The sequence below is a fragment of the Strix aluco genome, chromosome 3 (assembly GCF_031877795.1).
Source record: "Strix aluco isolate bStrAlu1 chromosome 3, bStrAlu1.hap1, whole genome shotgun sequence".
NCBI classification, from domain to species: Eukaryota; Metazoa; Chordata; class Aves; order Strigiformes; family Strigidae; genus Strix; species Strix aluco.
In genome coordinates, this window is record NC_133933.1 from 69,165,934 (window position 1) to 69,185,888 (window position 19,955).

The window sequence follows — 19,955 nt, forward strand, 5'->3', positions numbered from 1 at the left end:
CACTGGCTAGATGGTCAGCTTATGGCTGCCTTATTTTTTCTGTCCTGATCCGAGCCAGCAGTCCTCCTAATAACCTCATGGGTGCCACAAAGCTTTCAGGGATGCATGAGGCTCAGCAAGATGCAGTTTTTGGCATACACAATGTACCAAAGATAAGTAAAATCCTCTTATAAGGGTCCACGTGAGCCTTTTTGACATAGTCTGTAAACAACAAGAGACCAAGCACACCCAGCACACATGGACAGACAGTGGGGCTGTGCACTTGAGATGTAGGTGACTCAGACCAAAGGCCCCATCAGAAGCAGTAAGCTTAAAAGCCTTTTGCTCTCATTCCCTACGGGGAATCAACAGGTTCCCATCCCAAGCTAAAATTTCACCGTGGATCTCAGGTGCTTCCAACTGTTCCACAGACATGGAAAACTTTGTTTTCTATTACTTGGAATTTTCCCCTAAAAATTGAAGATCTGATTAGAATTTTGAGGTCTACAGTTCCAGTATCGGCCACAAGAGACTAGAAGAGGTCCCCTTGCCTCTGCATGGGAGAGAGCCCATAGCAGTCTTCTTGTGCTTCCCTGACCTGAGTGGTAACAGTTTACTCTGTGCTGCAGCAGCAGGAATTGGCAAAGAGTATTCCTGTAACTTCTACAAATAGTCAGAAAAAGGACACAAAATGCATTAGAGCTCAGACACATAAAAGTTTCATAGCAGTGTGAAACGGAGTGAGCTGGAGAGCTGGGTTTGGAGCAGTGAGAGAGAAGCCATGGATGAAGAGGGCACATGAAATGCAAGGGGAGGTGAAGTCAGAGATTGACTCTGGCGGTGGGGGGAAAGGGACAAATGAAGTTTATAAGCATAGATGTTTCATGCATGGAAGATTGAATTTTTTTAACTTAAATTTTCACATTTAACTTAGAGGTGTGAGGAATTCAAGAACCAGAATGTGGCCAAAACCTAACAAGATTCGGTGGTTTTGGGTTTTTTTGGGTTTTTTTTTTTTTGTTTTTTTTTGTTTGTTTGTTTGTTTTAAAGGTGGAATGCTCAGTTCAGCATCCTGATTTTTGCAGTTTGGGAACAGTTCACATTGTGATACACAGCCTGAATTTCATTTTTTTTAACCATAGTATGCTCAAGCAAATAATAGTTTTGAAAAAATATCAATGCTTTCTTGCTAGAGAAAACACCACTTTCTATTACTGAAATGGAAAGAATAATAAGATATGGGATACATGGTTAGTGACATGTGTTGCCTAATGAGTATGGGTCAAGCCTGGAAGCCTCGCAAGCATTTGTTGAAGTAAAGAAAAAGATCTAGAAGAACTTAAGTGCCAGCAAAGGGCTGCAGGCTGGACCTGCTAATACTGTAAAGCTTTTTTCTTAAATCAACAGTCATATTTTCTTTTTATAAAACCTACAAATTTTACTATCAGTTCTGAACACTTGTGAAATGATCTTGTCAAAAACCAAAGTCTGAATCCACCATTTTCTGGGTTTCTGCATGTTAGTACCTTCCTCAGTTTTTTAGCATTGATTTTTACTGAAATCTCTCAACTTGCTTCATGTTTAGGCTGGAGGAGAGTTACCAGTATCATGCATTCTACTAAATCAGCTCTAGAAGAAGAAATATTAAGGTGACTCTGGGTAGTCTTCCAAATATGCTGTTATCAACATCATTATTATACTAAAAAGTGCCTGAGATTAAATCAAGTAATATAATGTATTTTTAGAAAGACTATATAGCAGAAAATTCATCCATTTCCTGATCCGTGACTTTACCAGGCAGTGGATTACCGGCATTTCCAGTAGCATCCCCATTGGCTCTGGTTGTCCCTAGATAGCAGACCTTTGCACATGGAATCCAAGCCCATACCAGCTTACAATTTTTACTACATCACATTTAGTGAAAGGGGCTTCTGCAAAATCTTTCTCAGCACTGCATCTTCCCCAAAAAAACCTCTGCTGTAATACATTTTGTGAGAGTTCTTACAAAAATAAATTTAACTCAGAAAATACCATAGAAATTGTCTCCCCACCTTACAGGTTTTGGGTTCATTGCAAGCTCTTCTAAATTTTCTCCATGCACATCTAGTGCAGAAACAAGTAAGTAAAAATACCATCTTTCTGAAGAACGCATAGTTTCCACACTGGTTTAACTACAGAGACCGTAATAGCTTCAAATACCTCCAAAAGGTGATGATGCTGTAGTCAAGGGCTTTTAAAGTCATGATAACAATCTTAATTGTAGTCGTACAGACTTAGCCCTGTATAGCCCTATAAATGTAACCCTAATTGTACTCATCTTTTATAACAAAGCCTGCACATCTGATGACGCAGAACTGGCTCTCACAACCTCATCAACTATGAAAATACAAGGGAAAAACGGGACATGTCTTAGAAATCACATCCCTGGATCTCTGAAGCACTCCACAAAAAAAATTGCCACAGATCTAAAATTATTCATTAATGGACTGGATTACAGAATAGAATATGCTTATTAAATTTGCAGGCAATACTAAACTGGGAGAGACTGGGTTGGAATTCAGAGCTTCAGAAATTTGTGACAAGGGTCTGAAAAAAGCAGGATACAATTCTGAAAGTATAAGTGCAAGTTTCTCTGGCAACGCTAATTGCAAGTCAGAGAATGGTAAAATTGAACTAGAAAATGCAGGAAAAGATCTAGTGGCTATGACAGCTCTCAAGCTAGCAATGAGTCAGAGTTATCATTCTACTGAAAAAAGGAGCCTTTAGTAGGTTGTATAAATAGAATCAACCCTTCTCTCTAAGGAATATGAATTAAACTTTTTATGGCACTGCTACTGCCACAGCTGAGCACTGTGCAGAGTTTTGCATGGGATCCACCCAGAGAATCCAGGGATAGATGAACAGCGCTCTAGAAAACACAGCCATTGAGGAAGAGCTGATTGATTAACAGGTGAATTTAATCCAAAGCACTGCTCCTCACACCAGAGGCCAGAGCTAGGATGCTGGGGCATGCTGTCTGGCCTAGGGTCCACATCATGACTGACGGAGTTGATAGTGAGAGCCTCAGTGGAGACAGCACAACATGGCAAAGGAAACAAAGACTAACCTGTGAGGATGGGGAAGAGGGATGTGTGTACATGCACACACATAAAAATGAGCAGCAGCAGCAAGGCTTAGTCCAGACTGAGGCGGGGACCCACTGATTTAGAGCAGTGATGGGAAATAGAGCGATATCCCCGAGTATATGCGTACACTGCCAAATGCCCTTCATCATCAGAGCTTTAAAAAGGTACTTGTCACAGTTTGAGGTTCCTTTGGAGCTAGAAGGATAGGTGAGCATACATTTCAAGGAATCTTTTATTTGCTATTGCTCTCCTTCTCAATACTACCCTGCGAGTTTAGCAGTGTGCTCTTCGCCTCCCTTATGGATTGTTAACACAGGCCTCAAACCACTAGCATGGATATAAGCCGAGCTTCAGAAGAAACAGTTCCCATTTTAATACATTGCAGCTTATTATTACCTTTCATTTTTGTTCTAACAGGCAGATTTCATACTATGTGACAGTGCTAACAAAAAAGCAAAACATTCCTTTCTCCATAGATAAATTTAGGAGACACATATGCTTCATAAAAGCTCCAGAAGTTCACCAGTAGCATTCAAGTGCTTTGCAATTTGATCCAACAGAAAAAAAGAGGCAATCCTCATCTAAGAGAGCTATTGTAGTTATAATGGCCAAATCCTCATTCATCAGTTTAGGACTACACTTTGTTCCTGGAAAACCCATTACAATTTTGTTCATTGTTGTTACCTTCTGCTTTTTCTTTTTAAAATTGTAATAGTAATACACTAGTGTTCCCCAATGGTGGTTTGTCCATTGCTCCCTATGACTTTTACAAAATCCTCATTCGTGTCAGGAGTGCTGAGGTCCACACTATCTTCTACACAAACTGGGAAGCTTGCATATATAACAGCTTTTTCTTGCATATAAATATCTTTCTCTGCTCTTTATCATGAATTCCATGACTGTTGAACTCAACTTAGGAACTTCATGACTATAAATCCTCTTTCCTACCTACACTGAGCTTAAAAGGGCTTCTATGAATGTATTGCATAAGGCTTGTGGCAAGTTGTTGCTTCTTTCTTTTTGTTCTGAGGGGTTTGGTTGAGCAGTTCCCAGACTACTCCTTCCTTTCCACAATTAAAGTCAATAGAGGCAGCCCCAACTTCTAAAGCATCCCCTCAGATTAAATACATTATGCTAGGCCTTTGTTTTTTCAGGACGTTCTTCCACCTTTCTTTTGCAGCTGTGACTTCTGGTGCAGTAACAGCTCATGGTTTACTATTTTTAGCACCAAGACTGCGTATTACCTGCAGCACACAATAGTAGCGTTACATTTCTCTTCAGTGAGATAGGGAAAAAAGACATACATACATTTATACATATTTATTGTATCTTTTTAAAAGTAGCATTTGCATTACTTTTAAGCATTCACCTCTCTTCTGCTTCAAATGTGCACTTATTGAGAGAAACATCTACTGGCTTCCAAGTCCAAGATTAATACCAATAATAACACATGCCCGAATCAAGCTTCATTGCTTGTTGGCAGCTTCTGTCATGAAACTATTATACAGTAAGAAGAGTGTAGAGAAGGTCTGTGTTAATCATTCAGCAATAGGCTGGGGCTGGATTAGCGTGACCATACCATCTTCTTAAGTTGAAGCACAACACCACTTTCCTGAACACTGAAGCTCACATAGTAACTTTTTTCCTTTTGCATCCAGTAGGTGGACAAGGCAGTTGGTTTTTCTACAGCAGCTTCTTTAGTTGATAAGATTTCCTCATCATCTACAGGAAAGCACTTGCTGTAGACCTTTACATTTAGACATGTCTTCTCTTCATGTAACAGCAAGAAAATACTTGAAGTCTGGCATGTAGTTAAGAGAAATGGGAACAAACCAAATTTCACCCTCAGATAAACATCTGTAACTACCATAGATTTCAGTCTAACCCACGCACAAAGTTTTACACATACTACAAATAGAAACAGAAGGTATCAGCAAAAGACTATTCTTACATTGTTTCAAATTAATTTGCAACTATACAATTTTAACTGTAATAGAAAAAGGGAAAGGAATATAACAGAACAGGTATGAAGAGAAATATTTTCCAAACTTTTATTTGTGCACATTCATCAGGTGAAAAAGATAACTTTTACAGCTTCTTTGGTGCCCAATATTCAGCATACAAAAATGTAAAAGACAAATAAAACACAAGCTCAAACTTAAAAAAAGAAAAATAATGTTTTAAAGGTAGTGCACATCGTGACAGCTTTGCTTATGAATACACAGAAATTACTGCAAAAATAAATAGAATGTCTTTTTAAAAGCAGCAATTTCATATCTTGTAAACTTCCGTTTTTACAATACAGCACTGTTAAGAGTAAAATCCAAAAGAACTGGAGTTTATACTGTCGCCATGAGCAAGTAAAAGAGTCTGCATTCTTCTGCTATGGTTGGTCCAGTTTTCCTTTTTGCTTTTAGTCCAATGTGCAGCAGTCTTTAAAGGTGCTTGGTTAGGGAAGCTAACCATCAAGTGGTGAATTATAAAATTTATTTCCTGCTTTCAAACACGAATGGGTAAATCTGTTCCACAGCACTGGCAACAGCCTTTACGTTTGGCCCTGAGACATATTAAAAAAAAAAAAAAAGTGGTAGGAAGAGAAAAATCAGAAATTAAAACAACAGTAGTATCTGTAAAATAACCTTAATAGAATTTTTAGCTACCACAACTTTATACTGTAGACAAAAATAATTTCTCCCAACTTAAGAAGCTGTTACTCTGATCACTTTTACTTACAAGAAGACACTCTCACATGAAATCTGCAGGATGTTCTACACTGGTCAATAGCTAGACTACAAATAAATAATACTGTAATTTAATTTCATAACAACTGGAGTGCTTTTTGATTTACTGGCTTAAGCAGTCAGCCCAGAGAAGAAGTCAGAGGCTCAGTGGCAGAGGTAAAAGAAATACTTCTAATTATGCTAATCTTCTAGGAATCTTTATTACTCAAAGCCTAGCCATTTTTATCTCTTCATTTAAAAACCTACCAACAAAAACTACTGCTAAATAATGCTGGATTTAACCGAAGTATGTTTCAAGCAAAGTTATTTTATATTTGAGAATTATAGATTATTACTTTCCAGTCTGGAATTTGCAAATAGTTCTACCACTGATCTAAGGACACAACCTGCAAGCCAAGGAATGCTTATTGTCTCAGGATGAAGAATATGAAGGTTATCTAACATGATCTATGAGCATTGGGGAAAAAGGTAGAATGAACTAGCAATGCCTTCTAATGGTACTAGATCATTTTATGTAATGAACAATTAAGACTGCAAATAAGCAAGCAGGAACATGCCAGAAGAAATTTATCCTGTATAGAAGTTTGGTGATGCAGATAAATGAAAACAGCAATTTCTCATGTGCTTTAATGACTGTGAACTCAGGGGGCTTTTTTACCTCACTTTATACTTGGAAGAAACTTTTAAAGTCTAAAGAACTGTTCAAAATGGTTCCCAAAAATCATAAATAACTTGTTACAAATTACTTCATTGAGTAATTATGGAAATACTGTTTTAATTTACACGCTCAGTCAGAAAGAAAATGAAATGGATTCTTCTTGTATTTTCAAACTTTTCAAGTTGAGTTAAGCACTCACCTAAAACAAGCCTGGTGAGATACCTGCCTTCGGGGCAGATACTGCACCTTCCTTAAATTTGTCTGCTATTATAGAAATGCAAGTTCTAGAGAAAGCCTTCGGAAAGTGAGAATATGAGTAGACAAATAATTGTTGTAAAAAAATGCTACTCCCTGTAGGGTTGAAGAGATGTAAGAAAGCGGATCATCATTGTAGGGAGTATAAGAGAAGAAAAACAAAAGAAAAACAAAACACACACACACACCCCCCACCCCAAACAACCCCCTCATCGCTCATTTTGGAGGAAAAAAATTAATACATCTTCCTATCATGTATCAGTTATTTTTATTTTCTTTTCTCAGTGTAACTCTAAATCTTTTTAGACTTGTCCCATTAAAAAAACCCTTTCTTTTTTTAGTAACATTTCTAATTATGTATCTCAAATAAAATTGAGTTAGTGGCACGTCAGGTACTAGTACTACAGAAACGTGAATGGTCAAAAGTAACCTCATCTGAACACACTTGAGAGGGAGTACAGTAAGGTTGAAAAGTAATTTAAAACATTTTTAGAACAAGAAGTGTAAGACAGTGAACACTTTTTTCCCCTAGAAGAAAGGCCTAGGCAAAACAGAAGCCTTTGAAACAAACAGGTCTGAAATATTTCAAAAGCACTGTAACAAGTAAACCAGAAGGAAGTAAAAGTTTGATGTTTACCATATTTGCCTTTGTATTTGAAAGGACAATTCTGGAACTATGAAAGTGATTTTGTCCCATATATGGGGTATTAAGAATCTCAAAGAAAGGCTCAATCTCATTAGGAGGCTGACAAGACACTCTGAGAGCCTTTTATTATTGCAGTGATACTCAAACTTCTTCTTTAAATTTAGTTTCTAGTTTTGGCTAGACGAGTTGCTCTGTTCAGAACATATACTGCAATCTTGAAATACTTTTTAGCCCTATATTTTCAGATTACTAAATCTGATGGAGTTTGTCTTCTTTAAAAAACACTTCTGATATCTTGTGAGAAAAGTTCCCCATAATTCCTTAACAAATACCTAGGCTTTAAGATGTGAAAGATCTGAACCAGTAGCTAAGCTCTAACAACTGCATGACAGAACTCCCACTGATGTGATATAAAGTGATGTTTTTAGGTTCTGTACCATTTAGCAGGTATTCTCTAAGAAAAACGGACTTCTCATATCTGGAAACCTGTGGTGGACACCTCACAAGCTAACATAACAAAGAATGGAAAATGAAAATTAGGAAGAGAGGGGAAAAAACATGGCATAGCATCTCCAAGACCCAGGACAATCAAGTCTCTGATTACATGGGAAAAATCACTGATGCCTCTGATTCAGGTGGTGGTTCTCTCTCAGTTGAGCTTTAAGAGAAGAGGGCACAAGTCTGAAGAACTGCAAGTATTGGTCAACTTCAGTTATGACAAAATGCTGTACTATCCTACACGTTTCCATAAATCTCCAGTTTGGAAACATGTATTTATGAAAGGGACGTTAACGTTACATGCAGTGTAGTTCACAGGACTATGAAAACGAAAAAAAGGAACAAAATCCAAATATTTAAATAAACAATAAATACCTGTATTCTCAAGTCCTATATTACTTTTGTTTTTATAAAAAAAACAGACTATGTACATTCAAAGTAATTTTTGAGCTTACCAATAATAACACTTTCTCTACAATTCTTCTGGCACTTTCACTCAAAAACAAACTAGGTGCTAGCAGTGGTAAACAAAATCCCTTCAACATATCTTTTGACTGTTTTAACCATCTTCCTTTCCTAAACCTACTGGCCCTAAAGTTAAATATTCCCAACAAGTTAAATATTTATTTTTGACATCAAAATACCTGTAACTGTGATACTGCCTGTGGAAAAAATCTGTAAGGTAGCTCTGAGAGTTTTTATTCTGTAACACACGGCAGGATGAAGTTCTGGTTCATAACTAGAAAACAAAATAAAAGGTAAAAAAGACAGATCTAGAACTGAAAAAGAAAATCTTAAGAAGTATACCAAGACTATAATTCTTTAAAGTTCTACCATACCTCGCATGAGGTCTGTTATTCTTCGTAAATTCTGGCAATCTGATCTCAAAGGGCATGTTGCACACTGCTAAAACATTCACAACTTTAAAATCTGTGAAAATTACCTTTTCAAAAGAGAGAGAAAAAATCCATTAGAAATTCAGTTTACAGCAAGGCAGATGTATGGGTTGAAAAAAAAAATTAGAAGAATATTAATTAGAATATTTTGATGAGATTTCAAAATGAAAACCTTGGGATTCATGCATTTCTAATAGGAATCTAAACAGTACTTAAAGAACTCACTTTATCCTTCTATGGTACAGTAACTGTTGAACTAAATACTTCACAGTAGTATTACATGGCTATAGTACAGTTTAGGAGTGAGACACAGAAACAACTCATATTGCTGTACTAAACACCACCAAATTGAAATTAGACTAAATTAAATAGCTCATGGAACATAAACAGAGAAAAAGCTTAAATTTCATTGTTACAAGAATCTTACACAATTTGAAAACTTCTTTAATGCCTTGCTGCTATACACCATTTTTATTAAAGATAAGACTAAAAAAAGACAAAGCTTGTTTTGTTTCGAATCTCCAGTGGCCAGTATGGCAAGCTGTTTTTCTACTCCGTCACTTTCTGAAACCCAGCTGAAACTACTGGCTTTCAGTTATTCTTTACCACAGTCATTTTAGATGACAACAAAATAGCCAACAGACAATTCCTAAACAAACAAATGCCCTGCTGAGAAGTCAGTGTTGGCAATATCACTGAAGAAACTTTAGATCATTTTCCGAGATTGCCTAAACTTAAATGACCATTCCTCAGTCAAAACTTTTTAGAAGGATACTACCAGTAGAAGCAACTTATCCTTATAAAAGGTCAACTATCAATTTAACCTTCAAAATACGTTCCACTTAAACTGTTCACTTTTATTACAAAACTTGGTGCATCCACCGTGGAAGCACTGTTCACCTCACTAATCTAATGTTCCAGTCCAGGTTTAAGAGGCTAGGTCTAATGTATGCATTCCTAACAGTAAGAGTGTTTAATTTCTGCTTGGGTCTGATGCAGCATTACCGGGATAGCCTGTCACCACTGCCTTTATGTACTACAATCAAAGGTAGCCTTTCCCTGCCAAAGGGTAGCCACTGTGTCTATCTGTAAACTGAAACTGTGGGCAAACAGTGCAACTGACTACCAGGAAGTTTTGGAGTACTAAGACATGTCATTTTAAGTCATTCACATTGCTGCTTTTCAACCTTTGCTATGAAATGCAAGTGGTGTTTTTGACTGGTAACGTTAACCCAGAAAAAACGAGAGGTGTCATGTCCTAAGTATTTCATTTGGCTTATTTCCCACTGGGCAACCTAACAGCACAGAAGCACTTTTTCACCCCCTCTTTAAAGAGGCTCAAACTTGCCCTTAACAAGATGGATATATATCTGCTATTCCATCAGAAATGAGGAAAACTTATGTTGAAATGAGAGTTATGTTCATACTCTTCAGCACTCCTTCCAAATAAATCTTTCAAGATATTGTAAATTCTATCCAAGAAACATCTGTGGGTGGTTCATTTATTAAACAAATTTTGTTGTTCATTAGCCAGTGAAGAAGCACAACTGTCAGCTGCCAAACGAAACTCAAATCCACAAAATAAACCAGCTTCTCTTTAACCAGCATCTGGAAAGCGTATGCCGACACAAAAGGGGCATCCAAGTGAAAACATGCTCACTGCTAAATTGTTATGCTCTCTCATTTTTGTTTCTTTCAAAAAAAGGGACTACCAGGCATTGCTTGAGTCATACAAGTCCTTTTTCATCAGAATTACCTGAAAACCTAGTTTCTGTAGACTACGAGCTAATCGTCTGGCACCAAATTTAGCTTCTTCTTCACTATAAGGAGAAAGAAAAGAATCTAGCATTAACAGAAACAGAGTATATATTTGTGTGCACACATACCACAATAGCTACTCAGACTACAAAACAAACCATTTCATCATGTAGCACATGAACCATGATCACATGGACAGCCTTCATTTTATCCTACTGTATGTATTACATTTGAATACCTAGATAGTTAAAATGGAGTCCTTTATGCCCTGTTTGAAGAATACCTTGGCACTTGGCTCCAGGTGAAGCAGGAGACATATTCTGATCATACATGATACTAAATACTCTTAAGAGACAAATATGATCATGGTAGTCCGGAGTTAATAATTTTCCATTTTGAGACAGAGATCATATACAGAAAGTATGCAAATTTACTGTTGTAACTTATTCTTACTCCACAATGCAGACATATCTTAAAGGAATTCAGCTGTTAAGAGTTTAGCAAGTCTCAGATGTATCTGAACTGCGAGTCTGCTTTTGCTTCTTCCTAGTCCCTCAACAATGTACAACTTGATTAAATTCAGGTGGGTTTTCATGAAAGAGTAAGAGGTATTCCTCAGAAAAGGTCACCCCTTCCCAAGTTTGAAGTTCTGGCTAAAAATACAGAATTCTTAAAAGAGTTCTCAAACAAAATCTCTAGGATTTTCTTCATAAAGTAGTTTTCCCTGCTGCTCTCCCAGAAGGCTGAACTGATGTTGCTTAAGATTTCAACTCAGTCTGAGGCAGCCACTTCACATAGGAAACTTCCTCCCAAATACACAGCTTGGCAAGGATCTACATGTGATCCAGTGTGAGTGAATCTTGACAGTGGCAAGTACTGCCTCTTGCCATCTTCACTTACAACTTTATGTTTTAAAAGACACAAGAATTTACAGCTAGAGAAAGAATCTTCATGAACTTACCTTGTGGCTCCTGTGCAAATAACTTTTCCTGAGGACCAAATTGTGGCCGTAATCCTAGGTTTCCTAAGCTTCATTAATACTTTCTAAAAAGAAAAATAAAAATGGAAGAATTGGGAATTAGTGATAGTTCCATTTCATACTGGAAAAAAAATAAATCAACTGTTAGACAACTCAACTGTTACACTAGTACTTCCTTTATTTTTTATAGCCTTGAACTGTTCTTTCATCTCTTTCAGTAGTTAAAAAAAAACCAGCTCTGGAGAAGAGCAAAATAAGCATGGAATATGTCAGCCAGTGATTCAGTGTTTACAAAACAGATTAAATGAAGGTATTTTCCTCTGAATAAAAAGCTGAAAGCCACAAGCATTGTTCTAATTTTTTTCTTATTATATAGTGACTCCCATGTTGCTGACACCTTATCAGGATATATTTTCTTGACAAAACCATCAAATTTTGAGAGGTAAAATAGACCCTGAGGTGTAAGAGGTCTCACCACATACCTTATACCCAGTATTCACCTCACTAGTTGGTGTCTTCTGAGACAATATTTACCCCTCTACTACTTTTTTTGTTTACTCCCCTTACTGTATGTTTAGTGTATGACAGACTAAATGCCTATCAAGACAGAAATAAAACTATGCTTTTCTCTATCCATCACACACAGATATCAGACACAAGAATGTTTAGCTTAAGGAACATTCATAAATCCAGATAACCAAGGTATGTTGAATCTCTTACCCCAACATCACGCTTGTATATCACATTTGCTCCCTCTAATGCGATCTTCCTCAAGTTTAAATGACATCTTGTTCTAAAAACACACACTACATTTGTGATTAAAATGTCCAATGCAACATCACTGTCTGCATCCATTGGGGTGATTTAAAACTCAGTTTTCCCACCAGCTCACCATGAAGATCACATCCTGAGAAACGAAAATGATAAAATTAAACATACTAGTAGAAAATTGCCTATTAATGCCATTGTATACATCCGTCCCTTAAATGAGACAAGAAGCAGAAGTGACTACACTCTGACTCATTTAAGTTAACTGTGTGTGGGGAGGGGAGGTGTCTGCATCCTGTATGATAGAAAATAGGTTACTTGTTTGAAGCCATGTTGCCAGACTTAACAGAAATAAAGTGTATATACATATATATAGAGAGAGATAATATTTAAACTTGCCAGTTAAATATGTTACAACTCTTACCAACTATATTAGGACACAGTAAAGATTACTGAAACTTTTTCCATAGCTCCAGTGGATAATCTTTCCTCAGCTCATTTGAGGATGTCATTAGACACCTCAGGAAAATGCACTTCTCTGACTGAAGTTGATAATTCTGAACAGCTTGACGTTTGTGAATGGATGAGCCTGCTGAATAACTTTGAACTAACAGCGGTTACACCAACTGCTGTCTGTAGACGGCCTGCTACCACAGCTTTCCCATCTTCACCCAGCACTCTTGGCCTATCTCTCCCAATATAATAGGATAACGTGAACTATGTAAAATGCCCAGGTGGCAGCAGCAGCCTGGGCTGAGCCGCAGTGGCCTCTCACCCCCTTCTGCAGCGCCCACAGGAACTGCATAGAATGAACATATTGTACGTGCAGAGTGAAATCAAGTGTTTCTGAGGGAAAGCGCGAGTAACTGTGAAGGCACAGGATGGCCGCCCAATGCAAGCACAGCAAACCTAAGACAGCCAGGAAGGGTCCAGTCTGCCCATGCATGTTGAAGCTGACCCTCCTAACACACACCTCAACTCAGTGAGGAGGATCGTAAGACAGGGAGCTGGGCTACCACTCAGCCTGAGACTGCCCGACACCTCTTCTGTACGTGTACCAAAGCCAAGACAGCAGACATCTCAAATCTCAGGTGAAGTATTTGGGGAAAGGCGAGGGGAAAAGAGAAAGAACATTGGTATATAGTGAAAAGGACTTATATCAATATACTGTAGTTTGTTAAGGAACTTTTCTTTGTAGAAGAATATAAAAATCTTAATTTTACTCCAGCAGAATCAGTTTAAGTAGAGCACAGCCTAAGAGATAGAGGCAATATTATCTTGATCCATTCATCTAAAATTTTAGTATTATTTCATCCAAAATGAATACAACAGAAAGCAAAGAGCAAAATCAAAGAAAAATAGTCAGACATATGAAACGCTCTACACGGTCACTGCCATGGAAGAAGCAGGAGACTATGCATCAAGAACAACAATATACATAACAGAATGTAATGCATTTATATCACTTTAAGTGTTTTGGCCTTACATTCTATATTGGAAATCATCAAGATAAAAAATTAACGTTATTATCAGTATTTTCATCTGACTATGACTTCTTAAACATCATGTCATAGTCTCTAATCAAGAGCTCACTCAGGGTGCATCTTTGACTACAACTCACTGACAATACAGAAGTAATAAACTACAAGGCAGATGTGCATAATGTACTAGGTCAACTGCTGTGACGGTTGCTGCTTCTACTGTGCAGCTTGTTCCTGGATGAAAGAATTATTCCGTAATTGCTGGCTTGTCCAATATAAGACGAGGCAAGAAGAGAGATAACACAGAAAAGAGATTAAGAAACCGCAAGAAAAAAACAGAAAAATCAAAGGCGCTGTGTGGGGGTAGGGGGGAAAAGCAGGCAAAGAAGAGAACAAACAGTAACTAATTAGTATTCCCGGATCCTTTTTTTTTTTTTTTTTGAACCAAAAATTATATGAATCCTCAAAGTTAGAAATGACTTATCCCATCTGGTTTTGATGGACTACTACAGATTGGGTTAGCAATTTATGGCACCAGATCCAAAGATAGCACATGTGCAGATTTTGAATGGCATGCAGGCTGGGCCAGCACAGAGCAAGGAACTGGAACCCATGGCATCTTCAGAGAGGCATTTGTTTTCCACTCTGGCTCCCAACTCCTGTCTCTCGCTGGGTTCACTTACTGGAACCCAGGAACAATTGCTGTGTAAGAAAACAAGGTACCTCCAATCAGCAGCGTCTCCCAATTATCAGCAAGTTTCTACTGGCACCCTCAGTCTCTACATTCTGAAAGAATAACACCGTTATGCATAACACCCTTGAAAGGTTGTTAACCTCTAAGCAAACCATAATACTGAATGATAATGTCCCCATAAAACCCTGATGTCTTGTCTTAAACAGATCCTGGGAGAAAAGTCACATGTTCATTCAGAACAAAGGAAAAAGTGGTTGAAAGAAAGAAAAATTACAATTTAAAAGGAAAAGATCTATTATTAAAGCAGGATCTACAGGAAGAAAAGAACATTAATATGCTGTGGAGCTGTCACAGTAAGGATGTTTTCAGCAATTATGGTCTATCTTGGTTAGAAGTACAATCTAGTTGCAGAGATTGTAATGGGAGAAAAATTACACAACATTAGTGTGCCCCATTTTCATTAGCCATGTTCTGAAAGTTCAAGACAACAGATATTTAGGGAGAAGCTTTTTAATTTGAAATTTAGAGCTGTAGCTAATATTCTAAACAATTTTTTGTGACATTCAGTTAAAAAGGGACATAATTTGTTACAGAAGCAGTATCTGAATACAGTGTAAAAATACTGAAAACTGCCTTTATTCTGCTTTAATGTTACTTGATCTAACAGAGGTATTTCACTGTTAAACTTTTCACTCAAACATTGAACATTAAAATATTGACAAGTTTTTCTCATTTGTGTTGGGAAAACTCTATTTGCTGCTCCTAAATACTACCCAAATTGAGAACCTGAATCAAAATATCAACAATTTTGAATACACCCATTCCCATTTAATATACAAATATAATGTTAACCTCTTCCAAGGAGTGGTTTAGAAATATTGGGTAAACCAAAACGTTTCTAGGCTTGGATACTTCTGTCCAAGCAGTGGGTACGCATAATCTATTACAACCTCTGCCTTAGCATTCATTTTAACCTCTCATGCTGAACTGACAACAAAGAAAAAAAAATCTTGAGAAAAGACATCCTGCTACCTTTCTTTGGGACGCCTCAAAGAAATCCAAATTCATAGGAACCATGTGAACACAAGCAAGTTAAACGTTTTTTTTTTTTAATAAAGTACTAGATACACTATACAAAAAAAATTCTGAAGGTTTATAAAAAAGGTGTAACAATGTTCTCTAAAAAATTAAAAAAAGAAAAAAGATTATGTTATTCTTATTTATATATATCTACAGCAGCAGAACTAGCTGGAACACATGAGTCCCAAACAACATTATGATCCTCCTCTTTCCCAGTTTTCTCTTGTTTCCTGTGATATTGATACATACTACTGTATCCACGTGGTGTAGCCCTGACCCATTATGTATTTTCTCAAAACCCAAATTTCTGAATTTCTGTCTCATATCTGCAAAATGGGGGAAATGATGCTTCCATGCTTTTACAAATACATTTTGAGATCAAGCAACAGCCTTACTTACAAGCCTGTTACTATTCCATATTTATGCAGTTACACTTGCAGAAGAGAGGGACTGAGTAGAAACCAAACATCTGGTTCTTTCCAGTTCTGGATCTGCAAATGCCTAAGTTGATTTTACTGAGTTCAGCTCAGCTTTTGTTGATTAATTTTGCACAAAGGTTCTCTCATCTGAACCTTAGAACTTCAGCAGCTTAAATCTCATTTCTAAATTATGTTTTGCCAGTTAATGCTAATTTAATAATAGGATAAAATTGAAAATAAAATCATTTACTTGTCTATATATGCAGTATTTCTTTAAAATTATGTAAGTCATTCAGCTTTCTCCAGCGCAAGAAGCTAGCTGCCTTTGATTTCAAGTTCTCTTGCACCAGTGTACACAATCTACCCTCACAGACAAAGAAAAGCTTCAATACATCTCTGCAGAAGTTTGTATTATTTCATTTTATCAAGGAAATTTTAAAAGTTTGTTCTTTCTTTTCAACATAGATTTCAGGGTACAACTGGAATATTACACTGAGAGGAAAAAAAGAGGAAGGAGGAAAAAAGTAGATAGGTAAAGCATGATAATGAACAGCAAAACAACAACAAAAGCTAACTCAAGGATATTTGACACTGTAAAGTAATGCATTCTACACTGAAACTAGAGAAACTTCCCAGAATAAGAAATACTTAGGAGGAAGGAATGAGCGCTCAAATTCTCAAACAAAGCATTACCCATACATCCCCAGTTAGGACCACGGCCATACTATTTTAGATACTATATAAACACACATGAAGACAAACACCCTGTGCTGAAATCTTACAATCTAAAAAAAGCCAGTGCTGTCTTCAAAAAGTTCGAAACCAACCACACCATCATCATCAAAGAGGAAGGAAAGGCACTTGGGATGGGGTATATAAACAAAGTATTATTTTAAGCTTTTGGCTACCTTTGATCCAAGAAACTCAGAGCTATAAAGGTAGATGGGGGGCATCTAACAAAGGTTACGTTAATGTCAGAACAGTTTAATAAACACCTTTTTCACCAGCAGCCTAAGTATAAGCAACTTCGGTTATTTTTAACCTTGCTCCAAAGCAGTTCACCAACTGACCCACACCACAAACAGTTCCAACAGCCCAGCTGAAGGGATACCTGCCACTACTGCGCCAGTAGACATTCGTCAAACTAATGCTTGAAAAGCATTTTTGAAGAAATTAACAGGAACCTCCATATGAGAGAAGAGAATGTGCAAAATAAAGCCCATCAGGAATGAGGAGAGTCAACTACATCCTTGCGCTGAAGGTGCATTTTTTTAGATTTGTGTTCAGCCCCTCAGGAGGCAGGTTCGTATGAAAACACTGGAGGTGACAGACCTCTGAAATCTGCTTGAATTCTTAGACACGACACAGTACAGTGGCAGATGAATGACTCCCCAGAACTAAGAGCAACATAGCTACTACTGTCTGTATAGAAAATCCTCTGGTCTGAACAACTTTCTCAGTTACAGCCACCCAGCCAGTGGGGCATGCTTTTACTTTTTGTTGTCTCTAGTGGCAAGTTAAATTGTCCCTAAAGCAAAAGACCGTCTTGAAGCCAATATTCTCACCTTTCAAGACTTGCACAGTAATGACTATTTCCAAAAGAATGAAACAAATATATTTGGGAGAGGGAGAAAATTTCCAAATATGCATAAAACCAGTGCCAAAGTAAGGATCTGTCCAATTAGACCAATGCACAGAAAGTTTATACCAGCTATACCATAAACAAGGACACAAATGCCCGATCCTGCTGTCTAATCTCTTGGCTAAGCATACTGCATCCCCATGGACCTGGGGTCTTCCAGCACAAATCCAGTTGCAGGAATAAAGCCAAACGGTTTATGGAACAAGACCAGGAAGCATATTTTTAAGTATTTCAAGACAGGCCATTTTCCTCAAATCTTCCTCATCAGAAAGGTCCATTTGTATTTAAAGCAAGATTAACTTGCATCCAATTTTGTGCCATCTTTCCCTTATAAGATTCAGTAATAGTGGAATGCCAAGCATTAAGAACAATCCGTTAGGTCATTATGATACGTAGAAAATTGTTGTTAAGTATGACAAAGTCTTGGTAGACAGGTTAGGTGGACATTCCAACTTGATAAAACATTGTAAGAAAAACTGAAATCTGTTTTGCTGTTACAAAATACTTTAACACAACAGGTAAGCCTCTCACCACCCCCCCAGTCAAACATTTACCATTTCTGTGACTCGACTGAGGAAACAGAAGTACTCTTCCTACTCATGCAGATGGGAATCTCACTCAAAGCCCTACATGCACCAGCGTCACAACACTCGGGTTAACAAATAATTTTTTTTTTCCCACCCGCCTTCAGCCCCTTTGCCAAAAACTTCTCCGGCCAGCACATCAGAAACAAAGCGCAGGCAGAAGGCGGCCTAGACACGCCGGTCTCCGCCGCTCGGCAGCGCTGGGTTATGCCCGAAGCGGCCCCGGCCGTTACAATCCCCCCGGGGCCGGGCACGCAATTTCGGGGACTCGGGCGCGGGGCAGCCGGTGCCCCCTGGGAAGCCTCGCCGGTTGCCGGGGAACGGGCCGTTTCCCCTGGAGGATGCTCTGCCGTCTTCCCCTCCCGGACACGGCGGCCCCAGCCACGCACCGCCCGTCCCGGGGAGGAGGGAGGGGGGGTACGGCACCGCGACGGGAGGTGCCGTCGGGCCCGCGGCGAGGCGGGGGAGGCTCCGCGCCGCCTCCCTCACCTCAGCCGGGAAGGGACGCGGGGGGGGGGGCCCGCGCCCACCCACCCCCACCCCCCGGCGCGCGCGGGCGGGCGGCGGGGCCGCGTCCCCCCGGGGCAGGGGCTGCGGGGTCCGCCGGGCCGCGGCCCCCCGAGGCGGCGGCGAGAAAGAAGAGGAGCGCGGCCCGTCGGCGGACAGCAGCCGTTACCGTGCGGGCGGGCGGGCGGCTGGGCGGTTGGCGGCGGCGGTCGGGGCGGGGCGGAGCGGGGTGCCGGTTGCTAGGCGCCCCGCCGCTGGCGCCCGGCGGCGTTCCGGGTCCTGGGCCGACTCCCCGCGACAATAAACATCCCCCAGCGCCGCGGGCATAGACGCGGCGCCGGCTAGAGCGGCCGCCGGAAGTCACGGCGGCGGGAGGGTGGTGGGGGGGGAAGGGGCCGCGCTAGCAGCGCACTTCCGCTTTCGTCTGCCGCCCCCCAGGCGCGGCGGGCGGTGGCACCGCCTGGGGCGGGTGGCGGCTCCGGGCCGCCCCGCAGTGGCCTAATCGGGCAGTTACGGCGCCGGCCCTCGTTCCCCGGCGCTGGGGCCCGCTGCTCCCTGCCGCCTGTTGTAGTGCCGGCGCTGCCTCAGCGGCCCAGGCCGGGCGCAGCTAGGCCTTTACCTGCCGCGGCGCCCGTCGTGAGGCTCCCCCTTAGCAGCCGCGTTGCCTCAGAGCCGCCCAGGGAGCTTCGGAGGCCGCGCAGCAGGCGGGGAATTTTTCTGGTGGACTTTTTCCGGCTGTGCAGCAGGAGGGCTGGGTGTGGGCCACCCTGGAAGCCCCTGCCTGCACGCCTGCTGCCGGTGGGCCCGTGGTACGCGGCTTTTGGCCGACTGATACAGGCTTGATCCCAACCGCATCGTCTGAGGGAGCACCTTTCTCTGCAAACCGGCAGGAGATCGGATCCAGTTTGCAAATCAGACGGTGTGAACGCTCATTCCACATATCTGGCGTTTCTGTGAGGCCACTTGCCCTCAGACCTCTTTAGCTTGCGGCACACACTCGATGGCTGGCTGGGCAGCTCCGTGCGCGCTCTGACCGAACCGAGCGGTCAGCGCTGGTCTGACACAATCCAGCAATCGTTACCTAGGACTCGGCAGCAACATGCTGCCACTGTTGCTGCTGTGTATATGTGTGTTGCACTGCAGCAGGATTCTGGTCACTGCCTCTTACAAATGCTTTAATGATTTTTTTTTTTTTTAAATTTAATTTAAAGCAACGTTGTTTGGTGCTGAAGGGATAGTCCACAG

At 40.0% G+C, this 19,955-nt stretch overlaps 1 protein-coding gene across 3 annotated transcripts; it reads right to left on the reverse strand.

Moving 5' to 3' along the window:
* Positions 1-4,409: 4,409 nt before the first annotated feature.
* TBPL1 (TATA-box binding protein like 1) lies at positions 4,410-19,068 on the reverse strand. 3 transcript variants are annotated; one of them, XM_074819056.1, is made up of 7 exons: positions 18,880-19,068; positions 12,256-12,442; positions 11,518-11,600; positions 10,555-10,618; positions 8,742-8,845; positions 8,547-8,641; positions 4,410-5,661 (listed from the first exon to the last, which is right to left on the reverse strand). In XM_074819056.1, exons 2-7 carry the CDS (start codon positions 12,388-12,390, stop codon positions 5,591-5,593), a joined length of 552 nt encoding a protein of 183 aa, XP_074675157.1. In that variant the 5' UTR covers positions 12,391-12,442; positions 18,880-19,068; the 3' UTR covers positions 4,410-5,590. The 3 variants fall into 3 exon arrangements, with proteins under 3 accessions (XP_074675157.1, XP_074675158.1, XP_074675160.1); XM_074819057.1 differs by lacking the exon at positions 18,880-19,068 and adding an exon at positions 18,174-18,683; XM_074819059.1 differs by lacking the exon at positions 18,880-19,068 and adding an exon at positions 13,277-18,138.
* Between the last annotated feature and the right edge of the window lie 887 nt (positions 19,069-19,955).

What these genes read in the sequence shown, in the direction of transcription:
- TBPL1 (XM_074819056.1), bottom strand. Translation starts at nt 12,390, where the DNA reads ATGGATGCAGACAGTGATGTTGCATTGGACATTTTAATCACAAATGTA. An exon ending in TATACAAGCGTGATGTTGGG is followed by an intron (nt 11,601 to 12,255) that starts GTAAGAGATTCA and finishes TTTTCTTTTTAG; the next exon opens with AAAGTATTAATGAAGCTTAG. An exon ending in AGGCAGTATCACAGTTACAG is followed by an intron (nt 5,662 to 8,546) that starts GTATTTTGATGT and finishes AATATGTCTCAG; the next exon opens with GGCCAAACGTAAAGGCTGTT.